The sequence below is a fragment of the Anarrhichthys ocellatus genome, unplaced genomic scaffold (genome assembly GCF_004355925.1).
Source record: "Anarrhichthys ocellatus isolate YVR2014 unplaced genomic scaffold, GSC_Weel_1.0 scaffold3, whole genome shotgun sequence".
NCBI lineage: Eukaryota > Metazoa > Chordata > Actinopteri > Perciformes > Anarhichadidae > Anarrhichthys > Anarrhichthys ocellatus.
In genome coordinates, this window is record NW_022280033.1 from 10,501,562 (window position 1) to 10,519,838 (window position 18,277).

An 18,277-nucleotide genomic window follows, 5' to 3' on the forward strand; every position below is an offset into this window, starting at 1 on the left:
TCTCTCTTCAGGTTGAGTTTCTCTGGGTCTCATATTACAAGGTTGTGAGTCACGCTGGCGCTGTAATGTCGTTGATTCACTTGTTCTAATTATAGATGCATTCTGTAGACACTAATGAAGCTGAATAGATGCTGGCTGGCTCTACATGTTCCTCTGTCTTCTGCTTGTCTCTGAACACTTGACTATATGCTACAGAGCTGCAAGCAATGAAAGGATAACTGCACAACTAATATTTTAATAATTTATATTAATGGAGCTCTCGGGCTAGAGTCAATTTATTTTTCACATGTTGCAGAAAAGCAACACGGTAGCTTTGAGGGTGGTGATACTTCTTGTACATTATAGTCCTATTTTTGTTCTCCAGTGACTGGACTATAAATGAACCGAAGGATCATTGGCCTATTACATTTGTACTTGAGCATACAAATGAAATCACAGCCTTTGATCCAAATGCTGTGATTTCATTAGTATGTTGATTGGCTGAAGGTGTCACGCTAGCAGAGCCAGCGACGTGGGGAGGACACAAACGCAGACCAGGTAGGCTGATGTGTGTAATGAATGTGGTAAGTTGCCTGGGGACTGGACAGGGGCAGAGCTAGGGATAATAAGCTGGCAGCCTGTGTGCCGGAACAACAGGCAGAACCTCTCCGGTCCAGACGGGCAGAGCCACACTGGAGGACTGGAACCCCTCTGGAGGCTGGCGACGAGACTTCATATCAGGATAATTGGCTGCTACCAGGAAATCTGGCACCAGCAGGGGACAGACTTCTGGACCGGGTTGCAGGAGGTCAGGAATGGACTTTGGCAACTGGAAGTCAGTCAGGGCATCAACAAGGGCAGCTGACTGGCAAAAGCCCACTGGAACACGGCTGTCGGTAAGACCAGTGGAGGGCTGAACAGGAGCAGGAGGATGCTGCGGCCCAGCTGTGAACAAGTGTCAGCCGGACCCCTATAGGACACATGGAGCAGGTGTCAGCCAGACCCCCAACATAGGAACTTGGAGATGTCGGCTCAAGACCCCCAACACAGGAACGGGTGTAGGCCAACAGTTATGGCATCACCATAACTTCAACCAGGGGCTCTGCTCCACTCGCCATACACTCACAAGTTCTTCCTCAAAAAGAATGTCCGCTGAGTCCATGTTGGTTCATCCCGTTGATTGGAGAGCAGGCATCGGGGGCAGGACCCAAAAGCAGACCGGGCAGGCAGATGTGAGCAGTAAATGATTCAATCAAGAAATAACTTACAAATCGGAATCTCCAATAGCACGCAGGTAACAGGCAAACAAAACTCAGTGTGGAAGGATGAACAGACAAAGAACAAAGGGACAGAGGAGTTATAATTAGGGACTTGCAAATGCGGAAGTGGGATCAGGTGAGCAGGAGGTCCGGCGACTACAGTTGCAGTGTGATGACGGTTCATGTTTGATCCAAAGGGTTATGCTGGGCTACAAATGTGCACTGTGAAAAGCGCTTTCATGGTTTGTGTGGAAAACAGACTGATTGATCGCTGGGATTCCACTCATGTTACGGTTAAAAGGTAGAAAAATGGACAGCAGACTCGTTTGTTGATCAGTGGTAATTTACTTACAGTGGTTTTCACAACACCTGAATCACATTGACTAAATTCACCATATAAAGTGCTGAGTAACGGAAATATAAAACACAATCTAAAACTGAGGACAAAGCAGTACAAAGTACAAAAATCAATATGTACAAAAACATATTTGCAGCCGTATATATCAGTTCTACCAGTCACACAAAAAGTGTATTCATTTCATGATTCATACAAAAATATGTGCTTAGATTTCCAATATTAGTGCAAATGTGATGATCAATTTAATGAAAAAGTGTTTCCCACTGGAAGAGAAAGAGGCTGGGACATTATAAAAAGCCTGTTGGCACAGTAACACACTGCTGCATTCTCCGAGAGCACTGCACACAAACATCACTGTATATAAATGTGTAACTGTGATGAACTCACAAAAATATGCTTTACAGTTTGAAATATACAGCCTATGTTCTCAGAATCCAGCAGCAGCTCAGTCCATGTACTAAATACGTACAAAACATTAATGTCATATAATAAGTCTGAGATGTTTATTTAAAATTATGAAAAATTCCCTACCGATTCCCTTATACCCTGTCACCCTGAGGTCAATTCAAAGATTGACATGTACAGTATGTATGACTACTGCAGTCGCTTTGCTTCTGGTAAAAAATAGTGGTTAAAAACAGAATCTTTTTTTTTCTTTTGTTTGCAACTTTTCACCGGAGTGACAATGTGCCACATCTGTGCAGGAGTGCACCATGTGTCTCCATTTAGTCAAGCGATGCCACAGTCATTTAAAGCTGTAACCCACATATAGGCCGTCCTCTCAGGAGAGTTTCATCTGGGCCCGCGGGATGCGACTCATATTTAACTGGTCACTGGAAATAGAGACATTAAGAGCAGTCAAATGAATCAGTCATGTGATTCTAGTAAATACATCTAGAAGATGTTTGTAATTTTCAGTTTGTGCTACTTACTCGTAAACATCAGAAGACTTCATTCTTCTGTAGTACTTGGCTAGTTTGATAGAAAGGATGATGCTGGGGATGAAGAAGATCATGCACCAGCCCAGACTGAACCAGAACGCGTTCTAAAAAGACAGAGCATGGGTACAATGAGGACTGGTAAAAAAAAAAAAGAGAGGGATTTTGACAAACACAAACATTTCACCATGTACAGCTGTAGGTGGAGCAAACAACATCTGACCCTCACCAGAGACTCCACTATGTATGAGCAGAGGATAATCTCAACAGAGTCCACAGCTCTCGCCACCGGCCCACAGCGGCCCACCTGCTGTGTGATCTGAGGGAGAGTACACAGATCAGCAACAGTACAAACCTACAACCATCGGACACATACTTTGTATGCGTGTTCAAATTGTAAAAATCTGAACAAAACTTACTGTAAAATTGGCCCAGTCAGCATAATTAATGAAGTAACCCAGCTGACAGTCCAGAAACTTCCTGCTCTCCTAGGATTATGAGAGAGAGAAAGAGTAAATTCCACACATTTTCTCCTTGCTTCATGTGGGAGGTCATGAGGAATCAGTGGAACGTCTGGCCAACTCGTTCTCAGCATGTGGAATTCTGGGTAAATCCTCTGAAGTGACCCGTAAATAACTGCAATGGTGGTATGATTAGGCAAGTCAAGGCAATTAGGTTATTCATACGGCACATTTCATGCACAGAGGCCATTTTACATAATGCATCAAACATGAAAGGATAAGGTTGGTGATATTCTATATTTATATTACTGTCAACAAATTCCACAAAAAGACCAAAACCACCAACAATTACTTAATCTAACTAACAAGTGTTGTCTGTGCAGAAAGGTTCTGACACAGTTACCTTTGTGTAATACAGCTCCATTGTTGTCCAAAAACTATTATAACACGTCAATGAGCAACACCGTTGCACTGGGTGACATGTTCCTTCATTACCATGAACACCAACACACAGTTTAATTTATTTTGGGTCAATCCCATGTGCACAGTAGTGGTGACGTAAACACTCACAAGAGCATCAGATGTGCATGAACCGCAGCTTTAAATAGTCACAGACTACTGCAGTATGTGCAGCCGTTTGGCTAACTTTTGCTAAAAAAAAAATGAGCACATTGTTTCAACTGCAGGCAGCACACCTCCTCCTCACCCCCCCCCCCCCCCCCCCCCCCCTCCCCCCTCTGGCTAAATGACTGACTGACCACGGGCAATAACAGACCACATGGAGCACTCTTTCTTCTAACTCATGTGACTTCGTGGCTCTACTCACGGTCTTGACAATCTGTGTCGTATTTGCGTCGAGGAAGTCTTGTGCTGCTCCCACATTGCTCAGCACCTCCTCCACTGTTCCCTAGGAGAGCCGGAGTGGAGAGAAAGAGTGAGCCGCAGGAAGAAAGAGAGCAGACTATACTTTTATTCTTGGCAGTTTCAGGTGTTAGTCAGTGCACTCACATTGATTTTTTTTGCAGTGGATTCAAGGCTCTTGATGGTTGAGTTCAGGTTATTCTGAGGGCAAGAGGAGGAGAAGTTTAAATTCAGATGGATGACCAACATGGGAAAACCAGAATAAGGACATTAGGTGAGATGGCAGCCGAGATGGGGCAGGCTACTCACAAGTTGCGGGATGATGATTGTTTCTATATCGGTCTGGATCTGCCTCAAGTTCCTGGCCTCATTCTGGAGCTCTTCACGAGTATCATTGTTTCTCTAGAAATAAGCAAATGGTTGTTTATTTAAACAAACACAAGCGTCAGAAATAAATGGCATTCAGTGAGGAATCATGTGACGTGTTTATAGGTTAAAATGATAACAGATGACATGTATTATGTCAATGTGACTCACTTGAAAGGCGGCGAGCTCATCAAGTCGATCTGCTGTTGTATTCAGATTGATGCTGGAAATGTTGTTCATCTGAAAGAGACAAGCAAGGGACACTCGATGACAACGTCAAGTCACGCGTGGACGCATGTAATGAGGATGAATAACGCCTACCTGCTGCGTGACAGCAGTGGAGTCAATATTTGCAGCATTGTTGGAGAAGCGTCTGAGCTGGTTTATAACTTCAGGGCTCAGGAGAGCGATGGTGGACAGAGTGATGTTTGTATTCTCAAAGCGCTGTCGGATCTCCTCTGTGTGCTGTGTGTGTGACCGACACATTTCAACATGCGTTGAATAAAGTTATTGTATTGGAACATTATGTATTTTGAGCAATTGGACTGTTAAAGGACTGTTAGGAAACTCACTTTAGTTACATCGAGCAGGTCTTTGAGGTTTATGAGCTCATACAGGTGGAGTGTTGTCCACAGAGGCTGGTCTTTCTCACAGTCTCTGTAAGCATTAACATCAAGTCAAACTTATTAATTTACAGTGCTTAATGAATCCTACTAACTTTAGACACATAAAGAAGAAAAAAATGCAAAAACTAGAAAAAACATTTTTTTCTGAGATGAAGGTGTGTAATGTCACAACAGAGCAAATCAAACTAAACTACATGGAGACAAGCCTGTGTGTATGCATGCACACGAGTATATGCTTGTTCCTGTGTGAGAGCTGAATTGGCATCACATACCTATAGATAGCAGAGATACTGATGTTGGTTTTCAATCCCAAAGTTGGACCTATATCCAACCCTGGAATTAAACCTGGAGTATCAATGAGCTGTGGAGAGAGGAGGCATTAATATTAACACGAGGCGTCTGTAGCTGCTTTGTATTCCAGGTACCGGCAGGTATTAGTGTGTGTGTTTTTGTTTTTTTATTGCTACCTTTAACAGTTGTCCGTCGATCCAGGGCTGACAGAGCAGAGTGTAAACGTTTCCGCCCAGCAGGAACAGCAGCAGCACAGCAATCATGAACAGCCATGAGAAGAGAAAGCTGAAAACTGCACCCCTGCAACCACATCAAGGTCAGAGGTCAAACAAGCGGTAAGGAGGTGAAACAGTTTGGTGTTTCCCCTCTTGCTAAAATCAATCCGACATTACAACCCAGCACCCACATCATGAGGAAGGTGCCTCCACAATCCGCCACGCAGGAGCGCTCCGTGGGGTTTGCTTTGGGTGTCAGACCCAGAGGGCCCAGGACCAGACCCAGGAAGTTGCACACCACCACCAGGAGGACCACGCAGCACAGGGCCACACACACTCCCCATCTGAAGAGGTTTACACACATGGTGTGAGCGTGTATGTGATTTTTGGCTTTTTCTTGCATTGATCTCATGTGTTAGCGCATCCAGGTTTTTTACCTAATATGCTCGGCTCTCTTGAACTCTGGTGTGACTCTGTCGATATCTCTCTGCAGCTGGTTCAGAGTCTCCGACACATTGGTCAGAGCAGATAAAGGGATGTCATTGGTAACCTGAGAGATCTGTGTTGTTATGTTACCGAACTGCTGCTTGCTGCCTAAAAAACACAGAGACACAAAAACAATTATATATATATATGTTTTTTTTGTTTTTTTTAATTGATCTTATCTTACAACTAAATAAGTTAATTAAGACACTAATATTTTTGAAAGAGGCCTAAAGTCTGTGACAGTTAATGTCCTCACTCACTTTGAACTACATCCTTGGTGTCATTGGTCACCCTCTGGGGGATGCTGTCGAAATAGTCCTCCGCCTGAAAGACAGTGAATTCATTTTCATAATATCATAATAAATATAGTGTTGAAGTTGAATTGTGTCTTCCTGTCAAGCTCTTTTCTTTGAAAAACTAGCATTGTTGTCGTCCGCCAGTAAGTCTGTTGTAGCTAAACAATTATTACGTTATCTTTGATTAAAAGTTGTCAACACTCTTCCCTCTGTATATGCACTTTTCCAGATGTGTCAATAAGGCAGGCATTACATTATCAAGATTGAAGTACAATATATTTGTTTATCAGAATTCACTGACCTCCTTGATTTTGGATTTGAGATCACTTTTGTTGATTTCATCCACTGCAGACTGGAATTGGTTCAAGCTGGGAATCTGTGGAGAACAACCCGAGACACAAACCATTGTGACCAGCCGTCACATGTAGTGACATGTTATACTTCGAGCTAACAGACGAGGGCAGCAGTCTTCAGCAAAACAAGTCTATATACATTTTCCTAGATAAATAATAACGAGCCACTGGGCCACAATAAAATGGCTTGATACCAAAGACTATTGATGGGTATCCCTTCTTTTGTCTTGTTGTCATGATGGAGATTATATATTATTCTGTACATTCCCTTTAATACTGATGAGGAGATGAGACAAAACGAGATGAGAGGAGAGGAGATCAGACCACACGAGGAGACGAGACGAGAGAAGACAAGAGGAGACGAGAAAAGAGGAGAAGAGAGTAAAGGACAGGAGAGAAGATGAGACGAGAGGAAAGGTAAAGACAAGAAATAAGACAAGAGGGGGTGAGACGAGGGGGGGAATAGAAAAGAGGAGAGGTGACAAGAGGTGAGGAGAAGAGGGTAAAAGACAGGAGAGAAGACGTGAAGAGATGAAATTAGACGAGTGGAGAGGAAAGGAGAAAAGACGAGAGCGGAGGAGAGTCTGCATGTGTCAGAGTTAGAGTGTAGGAGGAATAGAGAAGAACAGATGGGAGGACTCAGAGGACAAATCAGCTGTTTAGACAAAGCCAAATATGAAGAGCTATTATCATGTTTCACAGTGTCTCCGCCTGCGTCAGAGTTTGACTGCATAAATCAATAAACAATTAATTATGAAATAAAAATAAGGATAATGTCTTGTCAAACCCATTAAAGGCGCTGATTCTTAGTCTGTACTTCAGGAAGTTTACAATCTGAGCAGTCACACCCAACTCCTCTTTTGCTCAAAACACCTGAGCTGACATGACTCCATTCAAAAAGAAAACACAGAAATGTCCCTTGCTAAACAAGGTTACACAGAATCAGGACTTACAGTGATGGAGGTGTCGAGTGTTAGTTTCTGTAGCTCAGGCTGCAGGTTGTTACAGCCAGTGCAGTTTGGGTTGGATACAGTGTTATTGATTTGATTTTTAACTGCAGTGAAGTTGGCCTGGAGGCCGTCCATGCTGGACTGCAACTGGGTCAAAGATGAGTTCAGATGGTTCATTTGAAGACTGATGTTTACAGTCTCTGCTCACACAAATGAAAAACACACAGTCGGTTTATGCACATGATTAAAAAGTAACAATGATTTTAAGATTTTATGACTTTTTTCGATGCTAGCTTTGAGATCAGAAGTAATTCAAAAAGCTGAAATTAATGGAAGTTCTGAGCAAAAAGTGAGCACTAAAAGGGAACGGAGATTGATTATTGAGGGAGATATATTTCCAGCTGCTTTTAGTGAGTTGATGACATCGGTAAATGATGCGTCAGCACTTAATTTGTCATCTTGGAAAAGGTAGAATTACTGCAGCCATAAAAAAAACAAACCTACACACTCAATTACAAAACCCAATGGATTAACAATTTTCTTAAATTAATTAATTTGCAGCTCACTGTAGCAAAGAAGCATGTTTAGAAAAAAAACCCTATTCCAGTCACGATCAGGCTTTGCCTTCTGTGTTCTGTGTGTGTCTTTCTGTAGCTCCTCACTCTACCTGTCAGCCACTTCCTCAGCACCAGTCGAACTCCCTTCACCTGCCCCTGATCACTAATCAAGCTCTCCTCATCTGTTCTAGCCACTATTTAAACCCCTGCCTCTCAGTCACTCACTGCCAGATCCCGGTTTCCCGGTCCTGTTCCCGGTTTCCCCGTCTGCCTGCCTTGTCTCGTTCCTGCTGGACTTTCTCCCTCCTCTCTTGTCTTGTGCTCCCTGTTGTGTTATGGTAACGATTCCTATTTGTGTTTAATAAACACCTGCTTCACGTTACTCTGCCAGGTCTGCGTTTGAGTTCTCTACCACACCCTGTGACAATTCCATCGTGGAAGTGTATTCTACTTCAACTGAAGAATTATAAAAAAAAAGATATATATAAGGGTAAGAAGGGAAATAGACAATGTACTCATGAGCAGGACCCCGCCTCCGTGATTACTGATCTCCTGTCAAATATGCATACACGCATTGACATGCTCAGACTGCAACAAGACAGAGCATGCAGGCACACTGTACCTTGCTCCAGCAGTCTAATCGAGTGCAGCGCTGGGTCCAGGGTTCCTCTGAATCGCTCCTGGATCTCTCTTCCCAACTGAGGTCCAATAGCTGATTTGTTACAAACAAGGTGCGAGGTGTTAATCAAGGTTGAGAACAGACATTGTATCGCAGCTGTTCCTCCATCTATACATCACTAGTTCCCTGTTCTTACCGTCTAGGTTTCTGGTCACCTCCTGTACGGTTCTGTAGCTCTCATTCACCACATGGTCGACCTGCTGGAGATAAGCAGGGGAAATACAAACGATTTCAAAGTGTGCACATAGGATGTGGGTTACACAAGCTAAACATAGCAGCTTTTGCAAATAAAGAACAACAAACAGAACCCTACCCTGCCTTCCCCACACTCTCTTGTATCTTGAGATAAGTGTATTGGCACTGCAAAGCGCAGAGCTGGTCTTTAAACAGTCTGACTGGAGAATTTGGAGGTCTGTTTGCTTTTCACACAAAAGCGGTCGACTCACAGCACTTTGATGGCAGGTGTGTAGGACCTAATGCGACTAATCTGATAATGCTGCGACATTGAGGTCCCAGATCTTTGACTCTTGTATATTTCCATACTCATGCTCTTTAATCATCAAGAGGTGTCCTCTTACCTGAGGCACAGCAGTGAGGAAGGACTGGATGTTGTCTATACTTTTGTTGAGCTCCACTTGACTCTGGTCCACACTCACTTTGACGGCTTCGTTACTTTTGAACATGCATATGTTCCCAGCCCTGGAAATATGCACACACACACACACACACACACATTTCAATTTGTGTGAGAAACACACAGGCAGTGAGGCATGCACATTCAAGCTGTCTTTATGTGAATTCTAATTTCAGATAACACATTATTATGCTGTCCAAAAACACAGATGAGAGCACACACACACACATACACACACACACACACGCACACACACACGCACACATACACTCACAGGAGAATGACTGTGGTGACGAATGCAGTCCAGTAGAGAGTTCTTCTGCGACAGTGAACGGAGGACGTCTGTTTCTGGTACATCTTCCCACCACAGTTGCCACAGCAGCGACAGCACGCCAAGAAGAAACCAACTATGGGCATAAGAACGATGTACAGGACGCCAATGGCTGCACACACCAGGAACCCCACTTCATACAGCAGGGCCTGAATACCAAACACACACACACACACACACACAGACAAATACATGTCACAAGATGGCAGAACAGCAGCAAGAGTCTCTGTGGTCTGTTGTGATGTCAAACGCTGAGAGACATCAGCAGGCAGTTTTACATTACTGTGGTGACAGTAATGTAAAACTGTCCACAATCAGAGAGGATGAAAGAGTCTCAGTAACTCGAGTCGACTCGGATAAATACACATAAGGCTGCTTTAACATTGAAGATTGTCAGATTACCAGCTGGAGGGGCTCTGAGGAGGGTGTGCCCCCCACACACACACACACACACATACACATAAAGAAGTAATATGTGAATAAATGTACATTCACTTACTTCTTTGATGATTTCTTGATTTAACTGCACATTAAAATCCTGGACTATTTTCAGGATTAGATCTAAAAAGAAACCCGAGAGAACAAAAAGCTTTTGAACAACGGAAAGCACAGAGGCCAGGGATAGCTAATCGCTATTCCATGGGTATAATATGTCCTGTGCTCCGTACAAAGGTTTTAATCTCTAGCATTGTAAAAGTGGAAATCTGACACCTCCATCTAGGAAACCGGGATAATTTCAAGAGAGAGTTTTTTTACACAAACACAATACAAAGCCTTCATGGCACTGGATATTATTCACAAAACACAGGCGCAGGTAACTGAGATGAGGTATTGTTCAGGTGCTCAACAAGAAGTTCCATTAACTGACTGATTAACCAATCCTGTCATCGTTCTGTACTGGCCTTATTGGCTTTAGAGGAAGTTCAAACTGATGAGTCACCTTTGTAGGGAAGCTGTGAGTGTGAAAGGATTTCAATGTACTTTAAGTGGCACCTGGTTGCCATGGACAAAGCAAAGTAGACAGGGTCCTACAGGCAACAGAACATCAGGAGACACACAGTGTTTGATTAGTGACTAATACTGATGACACTGACCTTTAGGAAAAGGGTTAGGCTGGACTGTGTGGAGGAAGGACTGGACCAGAGCTTCCATGAAGCCCACACTGGCGTCCTCCTCCGCTGTGTGCTGGTATTGGGGCTCGGTGAGGCTCTGTGGAGACGCTGCTGCGGGACAGACAGTCTGTGGAGGGACGGACTGGGCCAGGCTGAGCCGCAGCAGCAACACTCCCACCACGGCCCTGAGCGCTCCGCCGCTGCCCTGCCACCTCCAACCCCCCGCGCTCTCACAAAATCCCATGTCTACAGGTGGTGAAAGACTTGGCTGGACAAACAGAGTGATCTCCTCATGGCACAAGATCTGTCTTGATGCGTCTGGAAACAAAGACAAAATGGCTGAATACAAATGACACACTCATACAAGGAAGGGGTACTCTTGAGATCGCAGAAGAAATCCACAGACTGAGTCATAGAGAAAGAGGTCACAGTGCAGCAAAACAAACTGCTGCTGCTGTTTTGCAGAAGAAACATTACAATGGCATTTTATAAATGGGAAATATAAATGTAAAGCCAACGCCTATTTTGTTTCTGAGAAAAGCAGTGACCTTTAAGCTTCTATTTCTTACCTCTGTACTTAACCAGATACTTTGGAGTTTGTTGTTGAGAACAGGATGATATGCTGACATTTAAAAGTTACAGGAATAGTCCTGGGACAAATGAGGGATTATTACAACACGTACGGTTGTGGTGTCAGCGCTGTGCTGTTGGTGTAAACACACAAAAAGCTGCATCTGCTTCAGATACCTGCACCACCTCCGTTTATTCAAACCCATGACTGTCTGTCAGAGCAGTTGAGAGTATAAACATTATCAGATCAAGGGGAAAACTCCCGCACAGTATTTGAACAATCATTAACTATGTTTTTGAATAGGTGTAGCTCTTAAGCAAATAACTTAACAAGGGTAAAGCCCTAAAGCCACTGAAAAACATCTACTTCCTCTTATGGTTAATCAGAGAAAAGAGTTTACTTGGTTTTTTTAAAACGTGATCGCCCTCTTTAACCTACACACAGCAGTCTGAGGATATTTGCTGTACATACAGCATCTCTATAAACAAAGTGTCTGAGGAGTTCCTCTTGGTCAAGGCACTTGTCGAGGTAAGGGTGTGAGTGAGAGGGTAAAAGAGTGAGTTCACAGACAAAAGAGAGCAGAGAAGGCAGGGACAGAAACATAGAGGGAAATAAAATGTAGACACAGGAGAGCAGAGTGATCATTTGGCTGTTTTGCTCTCAGTCAACTCACCTTCCTTGGTCAGACATAAAAGGACAGTCACGCTGCTCTGATCTCCAGTAATTCCGTAGGGGGCGTGGGACTCTGCTGGTCCTCTAGAAACCTGTTATGCTCTGCTCTCGCTGTGAAGTTGAAGCTGACTGTGTGCTCGCCTGGACAACACAGGCACTAAGAAGTGAGGGAGGGAGAGAAGGGAGGGTCTTAAAGAGAGACACCCAGGGAGGGAGGGAGGGACGTGGGAAAGAAGAGGGAGAGCGGTGGGAAAGAAGCCAATAATTGGTAGGGTTACTTTCCAACAAATGGTATTTTTGCCACTTTGCTTCTAGTATCAGTAGGAAATGACAGGGTTGCCAAGCCTGATGTGCTAGTAACAATTGCACTGTTATGAATATGTTCTTGCTATATAAAAAGGTGATTTTTTTTCGGTCACCCAGTCTCTCCAACTACCTCGAAGCCCATATCTGCAATGGTGTGGTTTCCAAACACAGCCCAAATATGCAGGACAACATAGATGGGATGGATACACTTGGGGAAGGGAGTTTTGAGAGTTTATCATCTAAATGTTGCCAAGAAATCCTCAAAAATATTTCAGCTGACATTATTGAAAGAACTGAGGGTTTTCCCCATGTTATCACTATTGTCAGGATATACAGTATAACTCTAGACTAGAACTAAACTATTGCTCTACAGACTGAACTATTCCTAGTATTAAGCTACTTTCAGGAAAAGAAGAACCACACCAGGACAAGATGGAGACGGTGCTATTTACTCACCAATAACTGAGGCACCACTCTGATGAGGGAGAGATGAAACTGTGACAACTCTTCTCGTTCTTTGAATCGCTGTTCACGGAATTTTGTTTGTCAACTTGTGTCCACAATCTGCTCGGCATCACGACACCGCCTGCTCTTTGTAGCACGTCTGTTACACCGGTGAGAGGAAACACATTCACAAGAAAGGGAACATGATTGTATATCTAGCTTCCCAATTCTACTGATGCAAATGATGTGAAAGGGGTGTACCTGTCTGTCCTCGTGTCCTGTTTTGCTTACCAGGTGCACAGTCACTTGTAGATCACTCATCCCAGGTTCACCTCCACCCAAAGTCATCAATTACAGGCTGATCCTTTAATCTGCTACCAAGAGAGCTCTCACCAAGTGGCTTTGGCATGTGAAGAAGACTATCACGGCCACTCAGTGATTGACCTAATTGATTCTGTGCTCCTGAAACAACAACACCACCTGACTCCTATTGGTTGGTCTGTTGTTGTTGTGATAAGAACGTCATCCCTTACTGGCTTCCCACCTGTGAACACAGTTATGATTTATAGAAACACCGTTGCCAGGGATTGAAGTCTCTGACTGACATACTTTTTTATAATCACTTACCGGCTGAATTGGTACAAAATCACAACATAAATCGTCTGTTGTGGTTAAAAGTTCTCAGAGAGTGTAACTCAAATTGAGATTATTTTTAGCACAGATCCCGACTTCCAGAATTAGCTTACATGTGCAAATACCAGACACAACTTTAGCTTTTCTTGGATCAAACATTTTAATGCAAAAATGATCTTGAGTGTCAAAACTTCCTGTCAACACTCTGCCCTTCTGTCTCCGGTTGGTCTTGTTTTGCAGGACGTCCGAGGTGCTTGTTTGATTCACCAGCTTGGCAGAGAAAAGGGATTAGTTATCAGATATCTATTACATACATGGTCGTTGTCACGGTTTCCGTCATTCCTCTTTTCTTGCCACCCATCATGGCTGCCATCTTCTTCATTAGTTCTGCCCGGCCAAGAACGGACAAACAGGCCACACTTGCATCCTTGAAAATGTGATGTTTATTAAATCAGAAACTAAGGCTGCAGTCTCTTTGCTCACATTCCAATTCAAACTGTCGCAATAAGACAGTTTAGTAAACACAACTGTACTGGGTACAGCTCACATGACCATTTGCATGACAAGAAAAACTTTTTGGACCATGTTTTCTTTGCAAGAGCTGGTGATTTTAAGAATCCACTGAGGTCAGATTTACCGAAGCCTATTTAAGCAGTGGTGTGCCGTCAGGGCCTTCAAGGCCTTCTCTGCTGGCCTAGACACTGACAGTATACCAAAGCTATCGCTATGTTATAATTTAATTATCTTTCAAAAATACACTACATGTATTCTAAATATTTTTCCCATTAGCTTTTTATCTCATTGCATAGCCACTGTCTTCCTCAGTTGCGTCATATCCAATCAGATTTCGCCCCTATGCTGTCTCTAAGTAAAAAGAACTGCCCGGAGGCCTTCAGCATCACAAGTGAAACCCTTTGCAGTTAAATTAAATGGGGACGATATTGTTGATTGTCATCAGATTTTATGTTTGAGATGTTGGGCGTATTCTTTGATGTGCCAGAGCCTGCTAGCTGGCCTACAAGTACGTCAGCATTAACGTGCGGCTTGATTGGTCAGTGGGCTAGCGTGACTGTTGTGAAACTAGCTAGCAGTACTTTGTAGTAGTAAGAGTTAAAGTTTAAAGATATGTAAGACGTTTTTACGTGGCATTACATTTTTAGCGTTTTGGCATGTTTGGCATGTGACAATCCCAAAATCTACCAAACACATTTAAACAGCAGCTTTGGTAAGTGAACTGCTTTTGTATTTTTTTACATCTGCAGTAGCGATTTCTCCATAGTGTGGTTTTCATGATCTGGTTAACATTGTTCCCTCTGATGTGAATAACATTTGAATGGTGCCCTTGAGTGTGTGGTGGGATGTGTGTTTTAGCACCGCAGTTTTGCTGGAATGTGCAGAGGCCTGTTGAATCATGTTATTTTGGTTTTGTTATTCTACCTGCTTTGTTGTCATATAAGTATATGTTCTTGTGAGTTTGTTCTTGTCATTGTGTTAATTACATTGATTTTGACTTTATGCATTGTCCGTTAATGACGAAGCATCCCGTCATGCTGCATCATAGTGATAGACCTGCATTCTTTATGAAGCTCTAGCGTAAGTTCAGTCAGGAAGACTATACTCTTACATGCCTAAGCCCCTAGTTTATTTCTCATACATCTGCCAATCACTCCTCATGCGTGCTCATTGTTTCCCTGCTGTCATTGTTCGGGGCTGTCAATCATATCAGCTGTCTAGATGATAAGAGCGACACAATCACTTGGTTAGCCAAGTCTTGCTGCTGTCTCTTTTAAATAGGATTGTCTCTCTACCGTCAGTACATTCATGCTGCTGTTACGCAACCCTCCACCTCCCCATCTCCGCCCCAATCTTTGCAGATTCATCATCTTCATCAACTCATTCTATCAGCCTCATTACCACCAGTGTCTGGACTCCACGGGAGGATTTATCTTGCTGCTGCTCCGGGCAGACGCCCCTCCGTTACAAATCTCCTTGTAGAGTCCAAGCGCCAAAGACTCTGAAGAATTTATCATCACATATCCTTTGTTCACAATAAACCCTTATCTTTTCTTTATCCGACTTGTCTTTCCTGACACTCTGCAGTTAGTGTATAGGTGTCGAGCTGCATGTAACATTTTATTTCACCTGTCAAATGTTGCAGTGTTATGTGAATATGCGGTTTTTACATGAACACAATAATAGCTGTGGCGTCATAATGAGGTTCTTAGGAGGTGGTTGAACTGTAGTAGGGCAGCACTGAAGGCCCAGGTATAAAATACACAGCGCACCACTGTATTTGAGTAAATGGTTCCTGTGATTACTGAAGAACATGTCAGTGTTTTTAGTCTTTTTCTGTGATTATCCTGTTAGGAGCAGTGCAGCATGATAAAAACACATGTTGACATCACATTCACAGATGCACAGCTAAGTCCAATAACAACCAAGTTTTTCAGTGAAAATTCATCTTTATTGATACCATACATGAATTATCAATGACAGAAACCTGGCAAAAAATATAGATATAAAATCACCCCTATGGTGAGGTGCTACAGGAGCCAGCTATTGGTGAATTGCCATTTCAGCTTTGTCTCACATTTCACAAACCCCTATTCCCTAAATGATGTCAACTTAGGAAACACAGGGTGTTGAAAAGTTCCCCCCAGATTGATTCTGCGTCGGCCTGCTGAGTAGATACACTATAGGGCCGCAAGAGACGATAAGTAAGGGCTTAGAAACAATAGCCTGCAGCTCGGTGTAGATTTACAAACAGCATTTCTGTCAGATATAATGGTGGAGGATTTCTGACAGCTCAGTCTGTCCTGGTGCTCTAGGAGACCCCTGCTGGGTGAGTTTGGAAATTCCTATCCAAGAGCTGGGTGATGAGTAAACAGGAAGAGGTCAAGCTTAGAGGGTCCCCTCCTCAGCATAAGGTGTCATGTCAATGGTCAGCATAATTTCATGAAAGAAAAATTTACTTTTGCATTTTTTTTCACTCATTGGTTACAGATTTGAAATGTATCTGGAAAAAAAAAAAAAAAATCCAACAAAACATCAGAGGGTTTAGGTAAATCTGATCAAGTTTCAGTGAGGACTGCTCCATTGTGGAACAATCCCAGCATCTATGGACTCCAGGCTCTTTATCAGGACCACTCACCTTAAAATTGAGCGACATAACGGAAAAATAAGGCTAACTTAGAGTTCAATACTTTCTCTAAATGTGGTTATTTATTGATTTTCAGTTCAGCTGACAAGTTGAACCGGCCAGAACTGGGAGCCACATGTCAAAAAAAAAAAAAAAACACACACACACACACACACGTGTGATGGAATGGCCGGTATTAGCGTTAACTGACTCAGCAGCCCAACAAACTTCTACATATATCATGAGTATAGTACAGGTGGGTTGGACCTAAACAGAATGTCAATACATAGAAAAATAAATACAGTTTGCTAAAATGAGGGCAAAATTCTTTTTATCAGTGATTGTACCATTAATAATCACGTAAAAAAAAAAAAAAAAGAAGAGGATTTTAATCTCTTTACATTAGATTGAGTTTCTCATAATACTAGGGAGGAATACATAGAATGACTTTTACAGAAATGACTACCTAAAAATATACAAGCACAGACACAAATATGAGGAGTAAAGCCAACAAAATGATTGGTCATAAAAACAAACAGCGCAGTGTAATCAATATCTGAAGAATCTTTACATGTAGCTCCTTGGTCTGCAGCTTTCTTAATTGCGATTACAAACATTTCTGGGAAACTTAAGTTAATACAAAAGTCTTTTTTTTTTTTCTTCCTATTTTACAATCCTGTCAAAACTTGTTTTTAAAATATTTTTGAGTAGCAAATTTGAGACGTTTTCTGTTATGTTCTCTGAAGAGAGGTCCCCCAGATAAGAGATTTCAAGACAAAGCAAAACAGTTCTGCAATGACAAGTCAACAGATCCAGGATGGAGAACTAGCGGGGAGAAGAGTTTACAGCGTGCTGCTTTGTACTCGCATCAAACAAGATGGAGGACGTTAAAAACACACCAGCCCTGTTCTTCCCAACTGGTTTTCTAGCACTGAAGCGGATGGACCTGCCGACGGCTGACACGGATGGACGACATTATATTAAGCGTAGACTTACATGGAAGTTATTACCGTCACAAGAAGAATGATCTAACAGCGATACGTATACATTAATATACTGCAGGTTTCAGATGTTTTACAGCTCTTACATTAGCAATAATAGGAAAAACAAAATACACCGTCAATTCATAACAAAAATAGATTGGAGTTAATCGTGGAAAACAGTGCAAAGAATATTCTGGGGTGTTTTTGTTTGCTTGCTTGTCTGTTTATTTTTTAGAAATTGTTTACAAAAATAAAAACAATTCAAAACAAGTCGAACACATAGAAAATGAAAACACACTTCTGTAGCATCTGACGCTCTGGTCCAGACATGCTGCGTACCACCTCTCTCCAGTACCTCAATGTTTTATGCTGCAGGTGTAGGTGAGTGTGTGTGTGTGCATGTATGTATCAGTGTTTGTGTGTATGCGTGTGTGTGTGTGTTTAAGATTTAGCGTAGTGGTTCTCAACTCCGGTCCTCAAGCTCCGGCACTGTACAGGTTTTTGTTCCAACCAGGTCCTACAAAAACAAATAATTGAGTTTTTAAAAACCGAACGTTGAATTTTGATACTAAAGAGTGCACACAGTTTTCTGCAGCCTGCAAAAAAATAAGTTAAATAAAACTCAGCATTTCTTCCCTGTGACATGAGCACAACAGAAACAACGTGGTGCGTCGTCAAGGAGAACGCATGCCTGAGAGACCCGAGGTTGGAACAAGAACCCACTGGACAACAGGACATGCCAACTTTGGCTCAAACCCTGTGGTGAGCTTTGATTGG

The 18,277-nt window shown here is 42.7% G+C and overlaps 2 protein-coding genes across 4 annotated transcripts in view; both read right to left on the reverse strand.

Annotated features, from left to right (window-relative positions):
• Nucleotides 1-1,563: 1,563 nt before the first annotated feature.
• Nucleotides 1,564-12,923, reverse strand: prom2 (prominin 2). 2 transcript variants are annotated; one of them, XM_031841231.1, is made up of 25 exons: nt 12,758-12,923; nt 11,997-12,184; nt 10,735-11,070; nt 10,140-10,201; nt 9,584-9,789; nt 9,254-9,374; nt 8,812-8,872; nt 8,619-8,708; nt 7,443-7,639; nt 6,438-6,512; nt 6,101-6,164; nt 5,792-5,948; nt 5,546-5,698; nt 5,316-5,439; nt 5,121-5,209; nt 4,795-4,879; nt 4,544-4,687; nt 4,394-4,462; nt 4,166-4,258; nt 4,004-4,057; nt 3,822-3,902; nt 2,954-3,022; nt 2,764-2,853; nt 2,529-2,641; nt 1,564-2,429 (listed from the first exon to the last, which is right to left on the reverse strand). In XM_031841231.1, exons 3-25 carry the CDS (start codon nt 10,994-10,996, stop codon nt 2,378-2,380), a joined length of 2,511 nt encoding a protein of 836 aa, XP_031697091.1. In that variant the 5' UTR covers nt 10,997-11,070; nt 11,997-12,184; nt 12,758-12,923; the 3' UTR covers nt 1,564-2,377. The 2 variants fall into 2 exon arrangements, with proteins under 2 accessions (XP_031697091.1, XP_031697083.1); XM_031841223.1 differs by having other exon boundaries at nt 8,812-8,875.
• Nucleotides 12,924-15,820: 2,897 nt separating this feature from the next.
• The window catches only part of ldb1a (LIM domain binding 1a), a 19,867-nt gene continuing 17,410 nt past the window's right edge, over nt 15,821-18,277 (reverse strand). For both annotated transcript variants that reach the window (XM_031878021.1, XM_031878029.1), the window contains exon 12: nt 15,821-18,017. In XM_031878021.1, the coding sequence (XP_031733881.1) occupies nt 17,964-18,017 (54 nt within the window). In that variant the 3' untranslated portion in view covers nt 15,821-17,963. The remainder of the gene's footprint in view (nt 18,018-18,277) is intronic.